A 19,720-nucleotide genomic window follows, 5' to 3' on the forward strand; every position below is an offset into this window, starting at 1 on the left:
CTTGCGACCCCGAACACGAGTCATTGACTCTGTATGTGTTCGCATGGTGAATACTAGCACTTGAATGCGACTTGAAGTCGAAAGCATTTCCAAATGCAGCTCCATGGATGACAGAACGGTGATACGGTCACTCTTAGAGTAGAGTCCCGACAACACTGACATTTGTTCTGTTCGAATTACCAGAATCGGCAAGCCGGCGTTTCCGTCGGCATCATGTTCGCCTTGACAGAACGGTGTTATGCGGGGTACCGGGGTAGCTGTATCTACCCCGCAAACTAGACATTCGGAGAGCAACCGTATCGATCGCCTGTGCGTGGCGCTGCCGCGGAGTGTTTCCGCATTCAGACACATCCAGTACCAGGCCTTCACACGCGACATCTCCGTTGATTCCCTTAGGGCGTCCGGTCGGATGGGATACTAGAGGAGATCGACATGGTCTCGAAACGTTACTGGAGTGTGGCAGCATCCACAGGCGAAACGCAATTCGCCCTGGTTATCGGGCGCGAGACGGTGGCAGGATCGCGAATAGCGTGGCGGTCATGCAGGATCCGCGCAGGAGGGGTATGTCGTGCGTTGACGTATATATAGAGAGTGTATCGCCCACGATATGTCTATCCAAAGGATCGACAGTAGCTTTCCAATCTCACAACCTCCTCTTTATTCAAGAACCACCCCTCCCACAATGGTCCACTTCCGGACAGACATCGGTGCGACGAACGAAGCGGCGGATCCGAATAACGAGAACTATGCAAAAGAGCTCGAGACCGATGTTGTGATTGTAGGCGCCGGTTTCGGCGGCGTCTATTTGATGCACAAACTCCGCCAGCAGGGCTTCAAGTGCAAGATTATGGAGGCTGGTTCCAACATTGGTGGTATCTGGCACTGGAACTGCTATCCCGGTGCTCGGGTCGATTCCCAGGTCCCCATCTACGAATACAGTATGCCCGAGATCTGGAAGGTATGTGACAATCTTGGTGGATCGCTATTCGAAGACTGACATTGGCGGATAGGACTGGAATTGGTCTTGCAGATACCCCGGTACGGAAGAGCTCCAACAGTATTTCGACCACGTCGAGCGAAAGCTGGATATCAAGAAAGATTGCGCATTCAACACCAGAGTTGTCGAGGCTCAGTTCGACAAACCCTCCTCGAAATGGGTCGTGAAGACCGAAGATGGCCGGACAGCGCGCTGCAAATATTTCCTTTTGGCTCTGGGCTTCGCGGCGAAGCGTCATTTCCCCGACTGGCCGGGAATGGACAAGTTCGAGGGCGAGATCCATCACAGCTCATTCTGGCCAGCATCTGGAGTAGACGTCAAGGGAAAACGTGTTGCCGTCATTGGCACTGGGTCGACAGGTGTTCAGATTGCCCAGGAGACATCGAAGACAGCCGCCAGTATAACCCAATTTGTTCGCACGCCCAACCTATGCCTCCCAATGCAACAGAAAGCTCTCACGAAGGAGGAACAGGACAGACGGAAGCAGGGCGAGTACCAGGAAATCTTCAAGAAAAGATTGACAACGTTCGCTGGCTTCCAGTACGACTACATCGAGAAGAACACCTTCGATGACTCACCCGAGGAGCGCGAGGCGTTCTACGAGAAGATGTGGGAGAACGGTGGTTTCGAGTTCTGGCTGGTAAGCGATAGATGTGAAGCCCCTACCTCAGCAGACACTTACTGTGATCGCAGGCAAACTACAAGGATCTGTTGTTCGACAACAAAGCCAACCGCGAAGCCTACAACTTCTGGGCGAAGAAGACGCGAGCCCGGATAACGGATCCTGAGAAGCGTGAAATTCTTGCGCCTCTGGAGCCACCGCATGCCTTTGGTACCAAGCGACCGAGTCTGGAGCAGAACTATTACGAGATGCTCGACAAGCCCGAGAACAAGGTCATCGACGTGAACAAGAACCCGATCAAGGAGGTTACTGAAAAGGGTATTGTGCTGGCTGACGGTACTCTACACGAGTTCGACGTCATCGCCCTTGCAACCGGCTTCGATTCAGTGACAGGTGGTATGAAGAACATGGGACTGAAGGATGTCGACGGTGTTGAGCTGTCAGAAAAGTGGAAGAATGGTACCTACTCGTACCTGGGTATGAGCCTGAGCGGTTTCCCGTAAGTTCTCAAGTGCTTCCAACTACTGCAGATACTGACTGGACTGCAGCAACTGCTTCTTCCTCTACGGTGCTCAGGGGCCGACGGCGTTTTCTAACGGACCCACGTGCGTTGAGGTTCAGGGAGACTGGATCGTCGATGCCATGGTCAAGCTTCGAGAGCAAGGCATCAACTACTGTGATGCCACACACGAAGCGGAGAAGGAGTGGCGGGAGAAGATCACCGAGCTCTCGGACAAGACACTGTTCCCGCAGACCAAGTCATGGTACATGGGTGACAACGTGCCGGGCAAACTTCGAGAGCAGTTGAACTTCGCAGGCGGGTTCCCACTGTACAGCGAGATGACGCGAAGTGCACTGGACAAGGGCTTCGAGGGCTTCATTACTGCGTAGATATCCACTGGCGAAGGAAGGGGCTGCTTTGCCTGTTGTAATTAATTGTATATCAATCATCTGCTTTCAACAACTGTCCCGTTCTCGTCCTATGCGTCAGGTACTGCAGTGAAAGCAGGAAGTAGCCTCAACCAATGCGACATGTCTTGTACTGCTCGGAACGGCACGTGCAGGAAAGGAGCAAAACCTTGGAAATGAACCGCATGGCTCGGGCGTGGGGGGCATGCGATGTGACGGGCGTTGTGGGAGGAGAGGAGCAGCGTGGGTGGCCGCGGAAGAGCCCGCGGGCAGCAGATGGCCTGATCGGCGTCACATGGAATTTACGCCGACCGACGTCACGACCGGCGCCTGGTCAAGCAGCGCATTGCTACCTGCCTTATGGAAGCCGCACGCGCATCTGCCCACCACCCGGTACCATGAGGACAGCGTTCCTGTTTGGTCGCCAATGCTGTCGCCCAGGCCTGCCCAAACTCGCAACCCGCGCCTTCACGCGTCCATCCACCGCCGCCTCCCGCTTCCGCCGTCAATTTGCGACTCCAAACTTCAAAGGTCGAACGATACTGTGGTCTGGTGCAGCCGCGGGAGCTGCGGGCGGCGCGATACTCAGTCCACTTGCCTTCGTCGACGTCGCGAATGACAAATCCGGCCATGGAGAGAAGACGCATGAGGAGGCCATGCTCGAGGCGTCGCGGAAGGAGCTCGACGAGCAGGTGCCCCACGCGCTGAGGCACTCTACAAAGTACAGGCGAGGCATATATTTCTTCATCGAGGACTACATAATCGAGCCCATAGCCACCGGATTCCGCTTCCTCCACCTCATCATCATCTTCGTGCCGGTCATCGTGACAATCCCTGCGATATGGCTTGGTTCACGACAGCCAGATAGAGACAACGAGCGGAGTGGGACACTGTGGTGGTATGGCTTCTTGGTCGGATCTATGGAGAGGGCTGGTGCAGCCTTCATCAAGGTATGTGCCGTCACGTTGGACTCAGAGGATATCAAGTAGACTGACTCTATGATAGCTCGGACAATGGGCTGCCTCCCGAACAGACGTCTTCCCAACCGAAATGTGTTCAATCATGTCGACCCTCCACTCCAACGCCCCGGCGCACACATTACAAGTCACGAAGCGAACGATAGAGGCGGCCTTTGACGGGCAGAGCTTTGATGACATCTTCGAGGAGTTCGACGAGAAGCCATTGGGTGTTGGCGCAATAGCACAGGTGTACAAGGCGAAACTGAAGCCGCATCTTGCAACTCTGGAAGACAACAGCATCGATCGGGAAGAACTCAATCTGGCGCGGCGGATCAAGAAGAATGTCGACGTGACGCTCAAGAGCTCACCTTCGAGGGTACCATCTAGCCATGTTGCCATCAAGGTTCTGCATCCCAACATTGAGAAGATCGTCCGGAGAGACTTGCGCATCATGGGCTTCTTCGCGGCTGTTATCAATGCCATACCCACTATGGAGTGGCTGTCGTTTCCCGACGAAGTAGAACAGTTTGGCGAAATGATGAGACTGCAACTGGATCTGCGCATCGAAGCCGCGAATCTTACGCTCTTCCGACGTAACTTCAAGGACCGGACGACAGCCTGGTTCCCGTACCCTTACACCGACTACACCACGCGCAATGTCCTTATCGAGGAGTTCGCCCAAGGCATCCCCATGGAAGACTTTCTACAAAATGGAGGCGGAGTGTTCCAAAAGGACATTGCAGACGAAGGACTAGATGCGTTCCTCACCATGCTCCTCATCGACAATTTCATCCATGCCGACCTACACCCGGGAAATATCATGGTTCGTTTCTACAAGCCTGAGCAGTTGGACGTCTCAATATTCGCCAAGAAGGAGGACCGGACGACCGGCCCCAAAGAGTCGCTTGATGTTACCGAAGAGGTACTTGAGCGTCTGCGACCACACAAGAAGAACCCGAAGCAGTGGAAAGCGAAGTTGCAGGAGATTGACAACGAGGGGTATCGACCACAGCTCATTTTCATCGACACAGGTCTTGTAACGGAGCTCAATGCGAAGAACCGCGCCAACTTCCTTGACCTCTTCAAGGCTGTCGCCGAGTTTGATGGTTACAAAGCAGGTCATCTCATGGTTGAGAGGTGCAGACAACCAGACGCAGTACTTGACGGGGAAGTTTTTGCTTTGCGCATGCAACATCTGGTGCTCGGAGTCAAGAGCCGTACTTTTGCTCTCGGCAACATCAAGATTGGAGACATTCTCAACGAGGTTCTTTCTATGGTACGAACACATCATGTTCGCCTCGAAGGCGACTTTGTCAATGTCGTTCTTAGCATCCTCCTCTTGGAAGGTATCGGAAGGAGCTTGAACCCTAACTTGGATCTCTTCGCCGGGTAAGTGATATTACAACGTGCACATAGCCATCTGCTAACGTAACCAGTGCTCTACCAATACTGCGACAACTTGGTGCACAAAGTGGCTCGTCGATGATTCGTGGAGGCGACTTTTCAATGCTCAAGGTTTGGGTTGGTCTTGAGGCGCGCAGCTTCTTGCAGGCCTCCATTGATACGGTATGCAACATGACACATGTGTTGCGCTGCATCACTAACAATCTCTTAGGTCGAGCGATACGTCAAATCCGATCAACTATCACCCAATGTATAATAGGAAGACGGGCGGTTGTCTATTACATGGGATTCCCTTCGTTGTTAATACTTCCACACGTGTGTTAGCGGTTGTGACTGGCTGGTATGAAGGACGCAGGCTGTGCTTGGAACTGTGAAGTAACGGTACAGTGCATCGTCGTTTGAAGATATTGATCTATAATGTGCAGACACGGCGGATGCTCTGAATCTGTAGGCAGCTTTCCTTTTTGTTTGTCTTGCCGTGAAGGATACGCGTAAGGGCGACAAGGGTCTCGCATGATGACGTCACACTCGTGTTAAGCTTCACAGCTACAACGCAATACAACATCCCTCCTCTCAATCACACTACACTTTTCACTCGTATTAGTTGAACTTCTGACATATCCGCTTCTCAAATTGCTCATTCGAACCCCACAACCCCCATTCACCCGAATATAGCTCTTTCCTGAGCAACGATGGAAGCCGGAGCAGCCGGTGTGCTCTACGCAGCCGAGAACCTCCTGGAGGCCGGTGTAGCTCTCGTCAAGGGCATAACTCATCCGACATTGCCGATCAAGGCAAACCTCACGCGCATATCCTCCGTCCCGCTCCCTCGCTCGCATCACACGGTTTCGGTAGTCAAAGGCCGCGCATACATCTTTGGTGGAGAGACGGAAGCCGGCAACCTCGCAGACAATGACATGCACGTTGTCATCTTGCCGTCGAGCGGTGTTCTCGACGCCGATTACACCAAATACTCAGCCCGCGCGGCCAATGGCCTGGATGATGTACCGAGCTCGAGAAGGGGACATACGGCTGCGGTCATTGGGGATAGCATCTACATGTTTGGTGGCGAAGGAGATGGTGTAACAGATGAGAGAGGGCGGGTCTGGGTTTATGATACGATATCAAACACCTGGACCTATCTTGATCCAGCTGACGGCACGCTGTTTCCCAGCCAGCGAACTGGCCACGCTTCGGCGAGCTCAGACCTCCCAGGCCCCAAGACGACGACGTACGTTGAGAAGGCACCGCAAGCCCCCGCCGATCCTGCGAAACACGTCCCCGAGCCGCCAGAGGCAAACTCATACGGAACCATCTTCGTGGTTGGAGGGCGCGAATGTTCGAGCAGCAATCTTGCCAACGATGCACTTGCGTTCGACGTCAAGACACGAACGTGGACCAACATACCTTCCCCATCGGGTCAGCCGCGGGACGGTGCAAGCCTCGCGCTCGTTGGCAGTCGCCTCTATCGGTTTGGTGGAAAGGGCATCGAGACATTTGCCTCAGGTGCGACCGAGTACGTGGACGCATCACATGTGTGGACACATGCAGAGCGCGGGACTACACCCGTCACTAGTGGGTGGGGCTGGGAAGAAGTGAAGCACACCGAAGGTAGCACCGCTACAGCACCGCAGGCGCGCGCAAACGCAGGACTCGTGGGCGTCACCACAGGTCAAGGGCGACACTACTTGCTAGCTGTCGGCGGAGAGACTGAGAACGGAGATTACCTCGACGACATATGGGCACTGCAGCTCGCACCCGAACGCTCCACGGCCGCAGCGACTAAGGACAGCATACGCGCGGGTATGAAGAGAGATACGCATGAATCGCAATGGGCTGAGGCGATATATCGATACGTAGACACAAAAGGCGAAGAGGAAAAGGAGATTCCAGGAAAACCAAAGCGAGGCCTTGGAGCGAGGGGCCACTTCGGCATCGCCAAGGGTACAGAGGTCGACGGCGCGACGTGCGTAGTCTGGGGTGGAGTCGATGCAAACGGCAGTGTACTGAACGACGGTTGGATGATTACTGTTGACAGGTAGTCCGTCACGTTGTGCGCTTATGGAGATAAATGAAGAACTTGGCCGACACGCGTCTGCGACCAACAATGCCTGGCTGTCTAGCACGTGGCAAACCTATGGATCATCGCCACTTCTTGCTCTCCACCATTCCATACTGATCTTGTCTTTCTGACTTTCCAGCTTCCTCTCTTGTGTGTGCGCGTGACATTGAGCGAGGGTTTCGCACTATCTCAAGCGCTCTGCCGTTGATAGTGCCGTGGAACAGACGCTTGGAGCAAGTATCGGCGCTGCCATGCGCGACCAGGGCAACCGAAACCCCAACAACCTGTCGAAGCCACGCTGCACCACATGTCACCTCGCCTTAGTCATTTTCGCGCATCGCATTGGATGCTGTCAAGCGGAGTTGGTGCCTTGTAACCGTCTTCTCGTGGCCATCGCGATCTTGTTGGTGGGTGGGTACGAAGGTGAAACAACAGAGCTGGCCCAATCAGGAAAGTCGCAGCGACAACACGACCAATACGCCGCTCTATTCAGTTCATGAAGCAGATACCCGCTTACAGCGATATAGTGAGCCTTGCTAGGGTTCAGGGCCTGATTTTACAGCCATTAGCTACCATCGAGTGGCTGACAGCGGCACGAGGCCTGTAATGACGGGAGGGCCGACCCAGTAGAGTGCCGTTAGTAAACAGGACAGGGCCTGGGGCTTCTAGGCGCTATGCGTCCGTTGTATATGTCATGGGGAGGATGGGGGTTAAGTATACTGCTTGCCCGGGATGTTGTGCGAGCGACTGGACCCAAAGACGAGTTTACGGGTTACGCTGCGGTTGAAGAGCGCGTACAACAGCAACGGCTGCAGTCAGCTCATTACAATCTTTCAAGGAGCAAAGAAGATTCAGAAGAGTTGTCAATCATGGGTTGGGGTAAGTCACTACCTAGCCGACTAAACATAGAGACGAAAAGCGCTAAACATGGTATGCGTCGACAGGTGGAGACTTGACACTGGTGAATGGTTCGCCGTTCAGTTGGACCTTGAATGGCCATCATTCGTATCAAATGGATACATGGAAATGGACAACAATCAACGCTGGTATGCATATCCTTGATCGAAAGGAATACCTCCACTGACCACGCAAAGGCCAGGCATCAAGAGTATACGTCGAGTTTGGGACGAGAGGAAACACCCGTGACGATGCAGGCGAGGCATACTACAACATCGACGGAACATTGGATAGGTTCTCGGTACTCGGACGGAAGCCTTCGGACTATGCACTCACCATATCTCTGGATGACATGTCGACAAAGCAGAGTTCGAAAGGATCAAAAGTCGACATAGGATTCCGCCATAATGCGGCTGTAAACTGGATCATGTCCACTGATGAGGCAGGAAACTGGTGGTCAAATAGTGGCATTTACGCAGATTGGATGCAGCAAAGCATGGGCTCGCTGGCAAACAGAACGCTAAAACACATCTGCATGCCGGGCTCCCACGACGCTGGTATGGGCACCTTCAAGCCTGGTACTATCGGCGCACACTTCGCCAACACTCAGACCCAGTATCTGGACTTCTATCAACAACTCGTAGCCGGGTCACGGTATTTTGACCTCCGTCCGGTGCTCTCGAGAGGCGAGTGGGTGGCTGGTCACTACGGCCAAGTCGGCGACATCTGGCTTGGTGGGAATGGGCAGTCCCTTACAGACATCATGCAGCAGATCAACGACTTCACTGCGAAATATCAAGAACTCATCATCATTAATCTCAGCCACACGCTCGACACAGATAACCAGTACAAAGACCTCACGCAAACGCAATGGAACGATCTCTTTGCGACACTAAAGCGCATCAACAATCGCTACACGGTCAGCAACCCCGGCGCCACCGATCTCTCCACGCGCCGTCTGGGTGACTTCATTACAGACCGCGCATCCGTTGTCATCATCGCGCAGATACCGGATGATGTGACACTAGGCGACTTTGCAAACCAAGGATTTTACTCGGGCCGCAACTTTCCTTTCTACGACGAATACAGCAATAGTAACAATCTCGCCACTATGAAGAGCGATCAGCTAACGAAGCTGAAGCAGAACCGAAACATAGTCGCGGAGCAAAGCGAGAGGAAAGATATGTTCCATATTTTCTCGTGGACTTTGACACAACAACCGGAGGATGTGTTGATCTTTGATAAAGCCATCATGTGCGTTTCCCTCTATCCTTTTTTCTTAAACACAAAAGCTTTCTCCAGACACTAACATGCCCTTAGGAACATGGCAGCCTCCGCTTTCGACGATCTGATAAGCGAGACGTGGAACGTGTTCACGCCGCAAAGCTTCCCAAATGTGCTGTTTGTAGATAGTCTAGGGGTCAGGGATAAGAGTGTTGTTTTCCCATTCGATAAGCCAAAGCAAGGATTACCAACGAACTCCGATATCGCTGCGTTTGCTGTGGCGGTAAATAATGGGATTGCGGGGAGGAATGGGGTTGTGACTGGGAGATGATAGGGAATGAATGGAGATGTTGAAAAGAACTTTGCATGTCATGATCTAGAGGATACGACGAATCGACATTTCACGTGTGTGATGAATCATGAGTGATCTCATTTTCGACTCTGCTGGGTCTCCTGGTGAAACCCGGCTGTCAGTCATCTGCCCAGCCGGCATGAGATATCGTTGTACGAGAGACGATCTGTATGGGTACCTAGTATGCCACACACTATTCGTTGAACCTGTTGGCCTATGCTTCTGCGTAGAGTTGGCTCGTTCGCCTGATCGAACCGGGCTATCGGTGTTGTGGGGAGTGGAAAGGTCCGGAAAAGTGGAGGTTCTGGCAACCAGATCCTTCTTCGTTTTCAGTGATCTCACAGCCTAGCATTCGAGGTGTAGAGAAACACATCCAACTCGCCTGTACCAGTCGAGGATGAAGTATGCGCATAGAACTGTATCTGTCTGGGACGGAAGCGTTGTAGATTGTGAGCATCGTGTCGTACTTTTCGTCAGACTTTCCTCGCATGCTCGACTTGGAGTGCGTTCTGAAGCGAGATGGTCGCCACGAAATTTTGTTTGGAGGCGCAAAAGTCGGTCAAACAGCCATAGTGAATCCAGGTAAACGATTTCCGCTCTCTTCTTCCTCGTCGTATCTCGATCTCGGCTGGACGTTACAATGATCTACATTTGGAATACTGATCATCGCTTTTTCGTGCAGGTACCCGTCGTCGAGGATCTGCGACTGATCAGCAGCGGGGTGCCAACCCTCTGTGCGACAACCAAGTGTGCCGTTCGCGCAGGTTACCGATGCTTGCTTATGGGCATAGAGCAATGTTTGGTTCGACCTATCGCCTAATAGTTCAGACATCGTACGACAGAAGGAGGCGCTGGCGGAAGAAAGCATCTATGTTAGTGGAGAGAAAAGGAAGGTGTCTCCTAGCACGTCAGATGCTCAGTCGGACTCTGACCCCTGAAGCGTCATGCAGGTTGACTTTCCAAAGCTCCAGCCGTCATGCTCATCCTGCAATACGAGTACTTGCGGAAATACGGCATGCGCTAAGTGCCATGGGATGGAGCGGGTGCTTGTTCTTGCTTAGCAAGAGAAGCGATACGGGTGGTGGACGCCTTGCTTCTCCACATAGTTTGCTTGGCTCAATCGCCCCTTGAGGATGCTTGATCGGACGTAAGAGGAGAAAAAGTATACAAAACGGCAGTCAATATTGACTGTTCAGGTAGTCAACCGTGTTATCCGATTGTTGCCATTTTGGCAGGGTAGATTACTAGCTCTGAGGTGGAGTACAGTGATTGTATGAGTCGAACAAGGGTCGAAAGTGATTCTCGAGATCCCAGCTCGCGCGGCGTCGGGAAGTGGAAGTTTTCGATTCGCGACCGGTAGTCTACCTGTCGCAGTACACCGTACTGGCCACAAACGATCATCGCAGCCGTTGAATGCAGTAGGCCTAAGATTTGCTAAGAATCGGTCGTGCTGTTGCTTACTCCTCCGCACGAGAAGGGTTTGTCTATCGCAATCTCGTTTCGTCGAGTCAAGCGATCGGGACGAGGCTGAAGAACCTAGTCATCACAGCAAAAGCTTGTCTCATAACAGAAAAGCAATATATTAAAATAGACTCGGTCTTTATTCCTTGCGATATTCCCGAGGCATATACAGCTCCATTTCTGCATGCCATGGTGGAGTGGAGGTTTTGGAGTTGCTGCCTGAATCAGACGTGCGAGTGGTTAGCTGCATGAAAACGAAGAGGGATACGAGGTCTTCCCGTGCCCCTTGAATCCAATTGCATTGTCGCAAGAGTTTCTGTATCCTGCGCGGCTTGCAACAGTGGTTGCGTGCTGCACGCCACCATCATGTGGCATGAAATTTCTGCGCCGGTAAGCGGTAGTGGTTCGTGATGAGTATTGATAAATCGAGACGTGTGTTGGCGGAAGCAAGCATGCTGTATAGTGCTGAGGGTGGGAGCGCTTAGATGGGCCTCGCTTGACGGCGCACGTGATTGGCTCATCTTGAGCCATCGGAAGCCCACTTGACTCCAATTTTCCTCGGAAGTGCGGGTAGGTACCTGGGCCAGAAGGGCCAGAAGAGACATCCTCCACCGCAGCGGAATTGCGCATCATGCTACCTTTCGCGGACGAATCTTCATGCAATTGCATGGCTGTGCGACAGAGACTCGGACTCAAACGACTGCTTACACGATGGCTTGTTGGTGATGCGGGGTGGATCTCTTAACCCGAATAAGCTCTCTCCAAGAGATGTAACCGTCGGTTGGGCGTGCTCGGCAGCTGTTGCCAATGCGCCAGTGAAGGTCGATGCTTTCGTGGCTCAACGCCATGGCTGAAGGGCCGTCTACTGAGTGCGGCACCGTCAGACCGTCAGACCGATGGAAGACGTCACATCGCCTCGCCCGCGGGGTCCTCCAACAGCTAAGTGATAATTTTCTAGCGTCTCACAGCAACATCATCGCGACATGTTGAACAGCGACCGCGCGAAAACGATATGCGCCAAGCAACTGGATAGTGACAGGCGGCAGTGGAGACCGGCTGCTTGAATCACTCGATGTTTCGAGCAATTACCGGTCGACAGCCGTCACGTCAGAGGCGTTCAGGAATAACATTTCGGATGGCACTGATGGCAAAACACGTTTCAAACGGCTCGGATCAACAATCACGTTCTATTTTCGCTCCACGACGTGACAGCAATGCGGTTCCTGCATGGCAAAGGAGCGCGTGCCACCAACAACCCATGAGGAGAGCTCCCAATCGCGCATCATGTCCGCCCGAAGCGAAGCCGGCGCCGCGGGTCGAGAGCTTGAATCTGCCAGTGCCAGGGGCCCGCGGCACACCAAGCTTTCTTTTCTACGCTGACCGGCATCTGCAGGCAAGAGTCGAGAGCGCTAGTCGTAACGCGAGTCAACCTTAGCACCAGGCCTTTACGGGGATTGCTGGCTAACCGTCGATCATTCTTACCCTTCATAAGATGATTCTACCCGCATGCCGTGATGACTTTTCTTGGTACCTTCTGTTCGAAGTCCTAATCTTACCTTCTTGTGATCCGTCTTTCGTTCCGGTCCAAGGTCCTTCAGTGTGTCGTCGTTGTTGACCACCACTATCCACTCGCTCATCTCTTAATCCGATTATCAGAACAACTTTAATTCCGTAATTCGAACCGACCGCATTCTTACAACATGCACTACTCCGCGGCTCTCGCTGCCGTTGCAGCCATCACTCCTCTCGTCAACGCCCATGGCGCCGGTTTGCCCAACATCATTGGCTTGAACCCGAGGGACCTCCGGGCCCGCGACCTACTTTCTCGCACTGGAGCTCGATTCACCGGTGTTAACGAGCTTCTGCAACCCAAGACTCAGGGTAAGAACAAGGTCGTGGCCCGTCAGGACGACCGCCAGTGTGGTGCGGGTGTCGGCAACTGTCCCGCTGGCCAATGCTGCTCAGGTGCTGGCTACTGTGGCACAGAAGATGACTACTGCTACTCTCCTGGATGCGATTACGAGCACGGCTCTGGCTGCCCCGAGAACGCCACCCCAGGTGGCACCAACACCTCTTCCATCGCCCGTACCAAGGTCGGCAATGTCGAGTACGGTGGCGCTGGTATCTACGGCTGCACCACGCCCGGCACAGTTGCCATCACCTACGACGACGGCCCACAAAAGGTCTTCACCAGCCACATTCTCGATGTCATGGCTTCCTACAACGCCAAGGCTACTTTCTTCATCACTGGAAACAACATCAACAAGGGACAGATTGACATCACTCCCGAGTTCAGCAGTGTTCTCAAGCGGATGGACTCTGAGGGCCATCAGCTTGCTTCTCACACCTGGACCCACTTGGACCTGAGCGCCGTCTCCCAGCAGGACCGTTACAACCAGATGATCAAGAACGAGATGGCTCTTCGCAACATCGTCGGCAAGATCCCCACCTACATGCGTCCCCCGTACTCCAGCTGCACTGCTGAGTCAGGATGCGAGAAAGACATGGCTGACCTCGGTTACCACGTCACATACTTCAACCTTGATACCGTATGCACTTCCTTGATCTCTTGAAAGGGTTCAATTGCTAATATCACAAACAGGATGATTACGAACACGACAGCACCACCCTCATCCAATACTCCAAGGATGTTTTCCTGAGCAACGTCACCAGCGGTCCCGCCGCCAGCAACCAGTGGCTCGAGATTGGTCACGATATCCATGAGCAGACTGCCATGAACCTGACCGAGTACATGCTCTCCACCCTCACTCAGCTCGGATACAAGGCCGTTACTGTTGGTGACTGCCTTGGTGACCCCAAGGAGAACTGGTACCGCACTGCTGGTGGTGCCGGCTCTGGCAACGCGCCCAACCCCGCCACTTCTGCCGGTGCTCCCGCTGCCACTGGAACCAAGCAGGTTACCCCCGATGCTACTTGCGGTGGTACCAAGGGATACACCTGCTTGGGATCTACCTTCGGTAACTGCTGCAGCGCTGCCGGTTACTGCGGTACCACTTCGGCCTACTGCGGAACTGGCTGCCAATCTGGCTTCGGTAACTGCGGCAGCAACGGTGTTGCCCCTACCACCACCACCACCACTAAGGCTGCCACGCCTACCAAGGCTACTACCTCCAAGGCCCCTGTCGCTTCTGCCGCTGGCAAGGTCTCCACTGACGGCTCATGCGGCGGTACTTCTGGTTTCACCTGCGCTGGCTCATCCTTCGGTAACTGCTGCTCCCAGTACGGCTGGTGCGGAAGCACTACTGACCACTGCTCCACTGGCTGCAACTCCGCCTTCGGTACCTGCACTGGCACTGGAGCATCCGCCACTAAGCAGGCCGCTACCACAACCACCAAGGCCGCTGCTGCGCCCACCAAGAAGGCATCTACTGACGGATCATGCGCTGGAACCTCTGGCTTCACATGCTCTGGCTCTTCTTTCGGAAACTGCTGCTCCCAGTACGGTTGGTGTGGAAGCACCACCGGTCACTGCGGTGCTGGCTGCCAGGGTACTTTCGGTACCTGCAACTAAGTTAACCAACTGGTGACTTTCCCTTTCTGTTCCGTTAGAAGTAATGCGCCCACATGAGGGCACGATCTGTACATTTGTATCAACATAGGGCGGCGTCAAGCCTATCAATGACATGACGAGGTCAAAAAAGGAGCGATTCCACGTCCATAACCGTGTTCTCGTACAATGCAGCTTTTGTACTTTATGAGATCAAAACCACTGCACGAACCTGTATATCAGGTGTTGCGAGTAGGCTGGGGACGAGGGGTAGATGTAGAGATTCGCATTATCGAAGCATAAAAAAGCACAAAAATGATCAATACATATTAAACATTCAGCATCTTTCATGGAGTCCCTCATTCGGCCATTCAAGACGAGCTTATCGCAAGATGTGTAATAATGTCGGCTTACTGCCACATCACTGGTTTCTGCACCGAAGGCACTGAGAATATTTGAGCTGGCCAGCGATTTCATTGAGGAGCGAGTGTGTTTAAACTACCACCAAGGAGATACATGCAAGTCGCTCGTGAGAGCCGTCATCCCAGTCTACACCAGACACTGCAGGTCTAATGTTGATGGACCATGTCCCTCCGAACACTCCATTTTCGTCCATTCCCCAACCCGAAATGGGCATCAGAATGTCAGCTATCATCGTTTACTCGGGGCAAAGGCCGTTCTCAGTCAAGAAGTCACCGAGAGCATCGACGCACCCAGCGCAGCCGCAGAGCTGAGTCAAGTCAGTGGGAGTGGGAAATGGAAAGACAATGGGAGGAAATACCGAAGGAGCACCACCGGAAACACAGGCGACGACTGCGGCAACGCCAGCGGGTCCGGTTGCAACACCTGCTGCAATGCAGAAAGCGGCACCGATAACAGCAGCGCAGTCGAAGATGCTGCAGTCGGCTTGCTGGGCAGCGAACTGAATGGCACTGGTCATCTGTTGGCTCTCGCGCTTGGCGATCTCGTTGGGAGCGGCGGCAGCGAGGCCAGCAAGGGCGGCGATAGTGATGGTGGAGAAACGCATGTTGATGGTTTGAGGAGGTGTTGAGCGAAAGGCTGGTAATGTAGTGAAGGTAATGATGTTGTGATGTTGAAGCTTGGTGAGTTCTTTCAGGTCGACTTCTGGCCATCCTTTATACTTTCTTGTCCTCACATGGTCCTCTTTCTCTCTCTATCACCGCTGACATCTACCGGTCAACTCTCCCAGTCCTCTCGAACGCACACAAAGTTATCACTGTCCCGAACTGGGTTACTGTCTCGGGGTTGAGAGCCTTCCTGAGGCTATTACCACATAACTGGCCGTCATTCTGCCCACTCAGCGTTCTGCGACTACTCACCGCAGAGCTTGACTGACATTCATGAGGTGCACACGGTGTTTGTCGACTGGCAATGACGGTGGTGGTAAGCTGATCGCATAAGGCTTGGAGGTGTTCGGGCGTCGAGACACAAAGACAGTGTTCTGGGCGATGACTATGTGCATGCAGTAACCGGCATATGGTATCCGCAGAATAGAACTACTATGATGATTCGTCGTCGTGATGATTTCAAGGACCTTGGCGGGATCAATGTAGTGAAGATCGTCCTAGGTTACACGACAGTTAATATGGCTATATTATTAGGGCTGGCCCGGTCAGACACTTACTAACTTCTTCTCCAGCACATCGTATGTCTTACATCGGCCTGCGGGGGAGGCGCTACTTACCCCGAAACGGTTGTGGCTGGGGAATTTGCTACCGAAAGCGGCCGCAGTAAGGTTGACCGCACATGCTGGCTGACCACTGATTGAAGCCATTTGCCAGCACCAGGCGGTCAAAAGAAGATGGGCTGCTTAGTTATCTTGGCTCTCATGCAGCCAGCACTTTCATGCAGCCAGCACCTACCTAGGTAGGTACCCGCAGCGCCTTCAGCCTCTGCCGTGACTCTAATTCGAATGCCGATCCCATCAAGACAGACTACATCGTCGCGTTATTTCTGCAGAGTGCTCGTATAGAATGCGACTTCGCTGTTGGTAGCTTTCTATTAGTAGAGTGGAAGGTAAATCCTTTCTTCGATCGACATTCACGTTGCATGTCTTGAACCAAGGTGCCAGGCTACATTATCTTATTCTCGGCCTAGATCTTGGTGAGCACGTAAGGGAAGAGGCGTGTAGATCTATCTGAACCATTAGTGGAGAATGGCAAGTCCCGATGTCACCTCAGCATGTGGAAGAGCGGGCAGTCTCTACCTAGTCTTTGAGGAGTCAGAACTACTGTACCACCTCATACAAGGGAAAAACGGAACACCCTAGAGGCTACATTAAGAAGAAAACCTACAAAGTAGGTGGCCTAACGTCGATGTAGGCTCCAGACCTGTTCAGGTTTTCCCTAGGTTAACGTGGTACTCGCAGAATGAGCAGCCCCACGTGTTCGGCTCGTCGCGCACATGCTATAGTTCATTAGACTCTGTACCCTAGTCAACAAGGTGTAAGAAGCTGACTTCAAGCGCTCGGTCCACAAATAAGTAAGCAGATCGCATGCGAGAATACGAAAGCACACACCTTTCTTCTAGTCAGCATCTGCCTAACGCGGTCGGATAGAGATGATCTCGGAAATGCAGAGATCTCAGCATCCAGAGAATACAGTCCTTCAACTGAGACGAGTGGCAAAATCGCTCTACTAGAGCCCCACGATACAGCTATGCGCCCTTGACCCTCTTATGTTCAGCTGTATTGAAGTGGGTCTGCACGTGTAGAGCGATCTATGGACAAACCAGTCATAGTTTCAGTCACATATCGGCGAAATTGTCCTTTGTGGTGTTCATGTCCCATCCTCCATTCCAATACACCTGTTCTGATGCGTAGAAGAACTTGTTTCGTGGGACCTCGAGGTGGACGGACGTGATGTTGTCACTCCACTCCTGGTACTTTGCCAACGCCAGTGCGCGAGCAGGAAACCCAGCGTCTAGCTGCAAGAATACAGTAGACTTTTCGATGGTGTCATAGAACCTGTTACGGCATTTCAGTTTCACCTCCTTGCAAGTAAGGCGGAGAAACCGGATGTCGCAAGAGGATACACCATTATTGTCGATAAACCAAAGGAGGAGTTCCATCGGAAGGTTTGGAAGTGATGCAGCAGGATGTCGCGATGAATCTGGTATTGCTCGATGAACGTAGCGGGGGAAGCCTACTGAGCGGATGACATTCAGTTTGCTCATGCGGTCTACGAGCATAGTGGCGATGGTTTTTGTGTCGTGCTTGGTGACGCAGATGAACTTTTCGACTATGGATCTGCGTGGACCACTCAGCCGGACGATCACCTCTTCGGATCGAACCCGAGGCGTCAAGAAATGGCCCCAGGTAGATCGGCTCTTCCCCCCGTAAGTATAGTCGTCTTACATTCTCAGCACATGCTGATAGGAAGCGCAGGTTGACACCCCCGTCCCATCTCTACACGGCCCTCCCTCGCACGCCAACCTAAGAAAAGCTGAACACCCTGGAGCCTACGTTGAGATTAGGTCACCTACTTTGCAAGTCTTTGTCTTGATGTAGTCTGCAGACCTATTCGGCGCTTTTCTTAAATGAGCTGCTCGTACAGACTGATCCGTGCATTGCCAGCCGACGAGCTCGATGACGATTTCCACGTATTCGTCATCTTCTGCTCCTTTAATGTCCATCTCGTTCACATACTGCCCCATCCTTCCTCTCTCCGCCGATGTGCTCTCGATGCTCTTGCGAAGGGCTTCCTTGGTGCGCTGAGTGACAGCCACACGGGCAAATTTCCGCAGAACGATACGTTCGTCCAACTTTCCCCTGAGTTCCATGATCGCGGCCTCCTCGATACCCCCCATCATCTTTTCGCACTTGCCGATGTTGCGGCTCTCGATGCTGTATACTTCTTCGGGCAAGATGAGGTTGCACTCTTGCAGCTTGTGGTGGATTTGGCTTAGGATGCCGTGTAGGTCGGCCTCGAATTTCTTGTACTCAGGGTCTAAGATGATCATCTGGCGTACGCGTGCGTGGACCTCTTGCTTTAGAGATCTGCCTGGTACTCCGGACGATGCGTCCTTGATCCACTGCAGTTCTGCGAGATTAGCGAACATACAACAGTTGTGTGCGTGAGAGGGCTCTCTTGAGTGGGCAAATTATACTGGAAAGAGAAAGTGCTTACGAGTCGATTGGAGGGCGAGAAGAATTTACGTATGGATGCATCTTCGAGTTGCACGCCACCCAGCCTGAATGAAGTCATGTCCCTTCGGTCGAAGCCATGCTTGTCGTAATGGCGGAGAGTATCTGGGTTGCTCGCGCGGTGGCCGAGTAGCGCCATTGCGTCCTCGCTTGAATACTCGCTCTTCGCTTCCTGCGCCGCCTGTCGTCGGAACGAATACATAGAAAAGTAACAAAGGATCCCGACGGCGAGGCTGAAGTCCTGTAGGTGTTTGTTTAGGGCGACTTGTCGCATTTCTTGATCTGGTATGAGTTGGCCCTTCGTATTAGCCGCGACGAAGACTGCCTGCCTGGCGACTTCTCCTCTGGTTACAGGGAAACGAATAGCGTCGTTGGTCAGCAGAACGTCTAGCGGGTGAACGAACAGGCCGCGAGTATACGCTATGGAAGGTCAGTGTATGAACCTGATTCTCGAACGTCCACGACTTACCTTCCGCAAACAGGAGGGCACTGATGTCTAAGTGGAGGCGCTCTTGTTTGGGGGCAAAAAAGAACTCTCTGGAGCCGTCCCGGCTGCTCTGTCGGTGCGGGTCCTGGTGTCCTTTGTTGAAGCGAAACGTTACCAGGCAAGAGTAGTTTTGTTCGAACCTCTCGAACTTTACGTCGGACCACTGGAGTGTATGAGCCTCAGTGCGCGTGGGTATGCTGTCGCTCATAGCGCCGCCGCGGGGAGCACCCTGCTGGTAGCCCTTGCTGACCGTAATCGAGCCTGGACGGGCGGCGGTGATGTATGCTACCACCCATGCGATATAGTGCTGCTTCGTTTGCAGCACACTCTCTTGGAGTGTCATGACCCTGGCATACATCAGACCCAGCTCGAGCTCGCCGAGTTCATTTCGCTCTCGGCTTCTTGTCAATAGTCCTTGTTCGACGGCGACCATATGGATGTGTCCCGACACACGGGAGTGGTAGTCGGTCTCGATGGATCGGAAGTTGTGCGTATACGTATCGATCCAAAATTGGAGTGCACTTTTTAGCTGCCAAAGGGACCTCGCCTGGGAGGTGTTAGCCTCTATCTGGTGTGGGATTTGGATGTGACTTGCCTCGACTTTGTCAGAGAGTCTACCCTCCGACACCATCGCCGTGCATTCGAGGAAGCCACAGACGTACCCAATGAGGGT

At 53.1% G+C, this 19,720-nt stretch overlaps 7 protein-coding genes across 7 annotated transcripts; 5 read left to right on the plus strand and 2 right to left on the minus strand.

Moving 5' to 3' along the window:
* Positions 1-682: 682 nt before the first annotated feature.
* J4E90_001219 (uncharacterized protein) lies at positions 683-2,510 on the plus strand (the record flags this gene model as incomplete). Its single annotated transcript, XM_051430809.1, has 4 exons — positions 683-958; positions 1,011-1,637; positions 1,691-2,118; positions 2,168-2,510. The coding sequence occupies 4 exons, from the start codon at positions 683-685 to the stop codon at positions 2,508-2,510; spliced, it is 1,674 nt and encodes a 557-aa protein (XP_051296296.1).
* A 416-nt stretch (positions 2,511-2,926) lies between these two features.
* Positions 2,927-5,147, plus strand: J4E90_001220 (uncharacterized protein; the record flags this gene model as incomplete). The annotated part of the gene is made up of 4 exons (XM_051430810.1): positions 2,927-3,478; positions 3,534-4,876; positions 4,924-5,053; positions 5,103-5,147. The coding sequence occupies 4 exons, from the start codon at positions 2,927-2,929 to the stop codon at positions 5,145-5,147; spliced, it is 2,070 nt and encodes a 689-aa protein (XP_051296297.1).
* A 436-nt stretch (positions 5,148-5,583) lies between these two features.
* J4E90_001221 (uncharacterized protein) lies at positions 5,584-6,933 on the plus strand (the record flags this gene model as incomplete). Its single annotated transcript, XM_051430811.1, has 1 exon — positions 5,584-6,933. One exon carries the CDS (start codon positions 5,584-5,586, stop codon positions 6,931-6,933), a length of 1,350 nt encoding a protein of 449 aa, XP_051296298.1.
* An 889-nt stretch (positions 6,934-7,822) lies between these two features.
* J4E90_001222 (uncharacterized protein) lies at positions 7,823-9,405 on the plus strand (the record flags this gene model as incomplete). Its single annotated transcript, XM_051430812.1, has 3 exons — positions 7,823-7,832; positions 8,048-9,104; positions 9,171-9,405. 3 exons carry the CDS (start codon positions 7,823-7,825, stop codon positions 9,403-9,405), a joined length of 1,302 nt encoding a protein of 433 aa, XP_051296299.1.
* A 3,182-nt stretch (positions 9,406-12,587) lies between these two features.
* Positions 12,588-14,419, plus strand: J4E90_001223 (uncharacterized protein; the record flags this gene model as incomplete). Its single annotated transcript, XM_051430813.1, has 2 exons — positions 12,588-13,436; positions 13,490-14,419. The coding sequence occupies 2 exons, from the start codon at positions 12,588-12,590 to the stop codon at positions 14,417-14,419; spliced, it is 1,779 nt and encodes a 592-aa protein (XP_051296300.1).
* A 634-nt stretch (positions 14,420-15,053) lies between these two features.
* Positions 15,054-15,422, minus strand: J4E90_001224 (uncharacterized protein; the record flags this gene model as incomplete). The annotated part of the gene is made up of 2 exons (XM_051430814.1): positions 15,054-15,125; positions 15,177-15,422. 2 exons carry the CDS (start codon positions 15,420-15,422, stop codon positions 15,054-15,056), a joined length of 318 nt encoding a protein of 105 aa, XP_051296301.1.
* A 1,739-nt stretch (positions 15,423-17,161) lies between these two features.
* J4E90_001225 (uncharacterized protein) lies at positions 17,162-19,480 on the minus strand (the record flags this gene model as incomplete). Its single annotated transcript, XM_051430815.1, has 4 exons — positions 17,162-17,663; positions 17,880-18,456; positions 18,573-18,980; positions 19,030-19,480. The coding sequence occupies 4 exons, from the start codon at positions 19,478-19,480 to the stop codon at positions 17,162-17,164; spliced, it is 1,938 nt and encodes a 645-aa protein (XP_051296302.1).
* Between the last annotated feature and the right edge of the window lie 240 nt (positions 19,481-19,720).

This window comes from Alternaria incomplexa (assembly GCF_024043165.1).
Source record: "Alternaria incomplexa strain BMP 0042 chromosome Unknown scaffold_1, whole genome shotgun sequence".
In the NCBI taxonomy this organism is placed as follows: Eukaryota; Fungi; Ascomycota; class Dothideomycetes; order Pleosporales; family Pleosporaceae; genus Alternaria; species Alternaria incomplexa.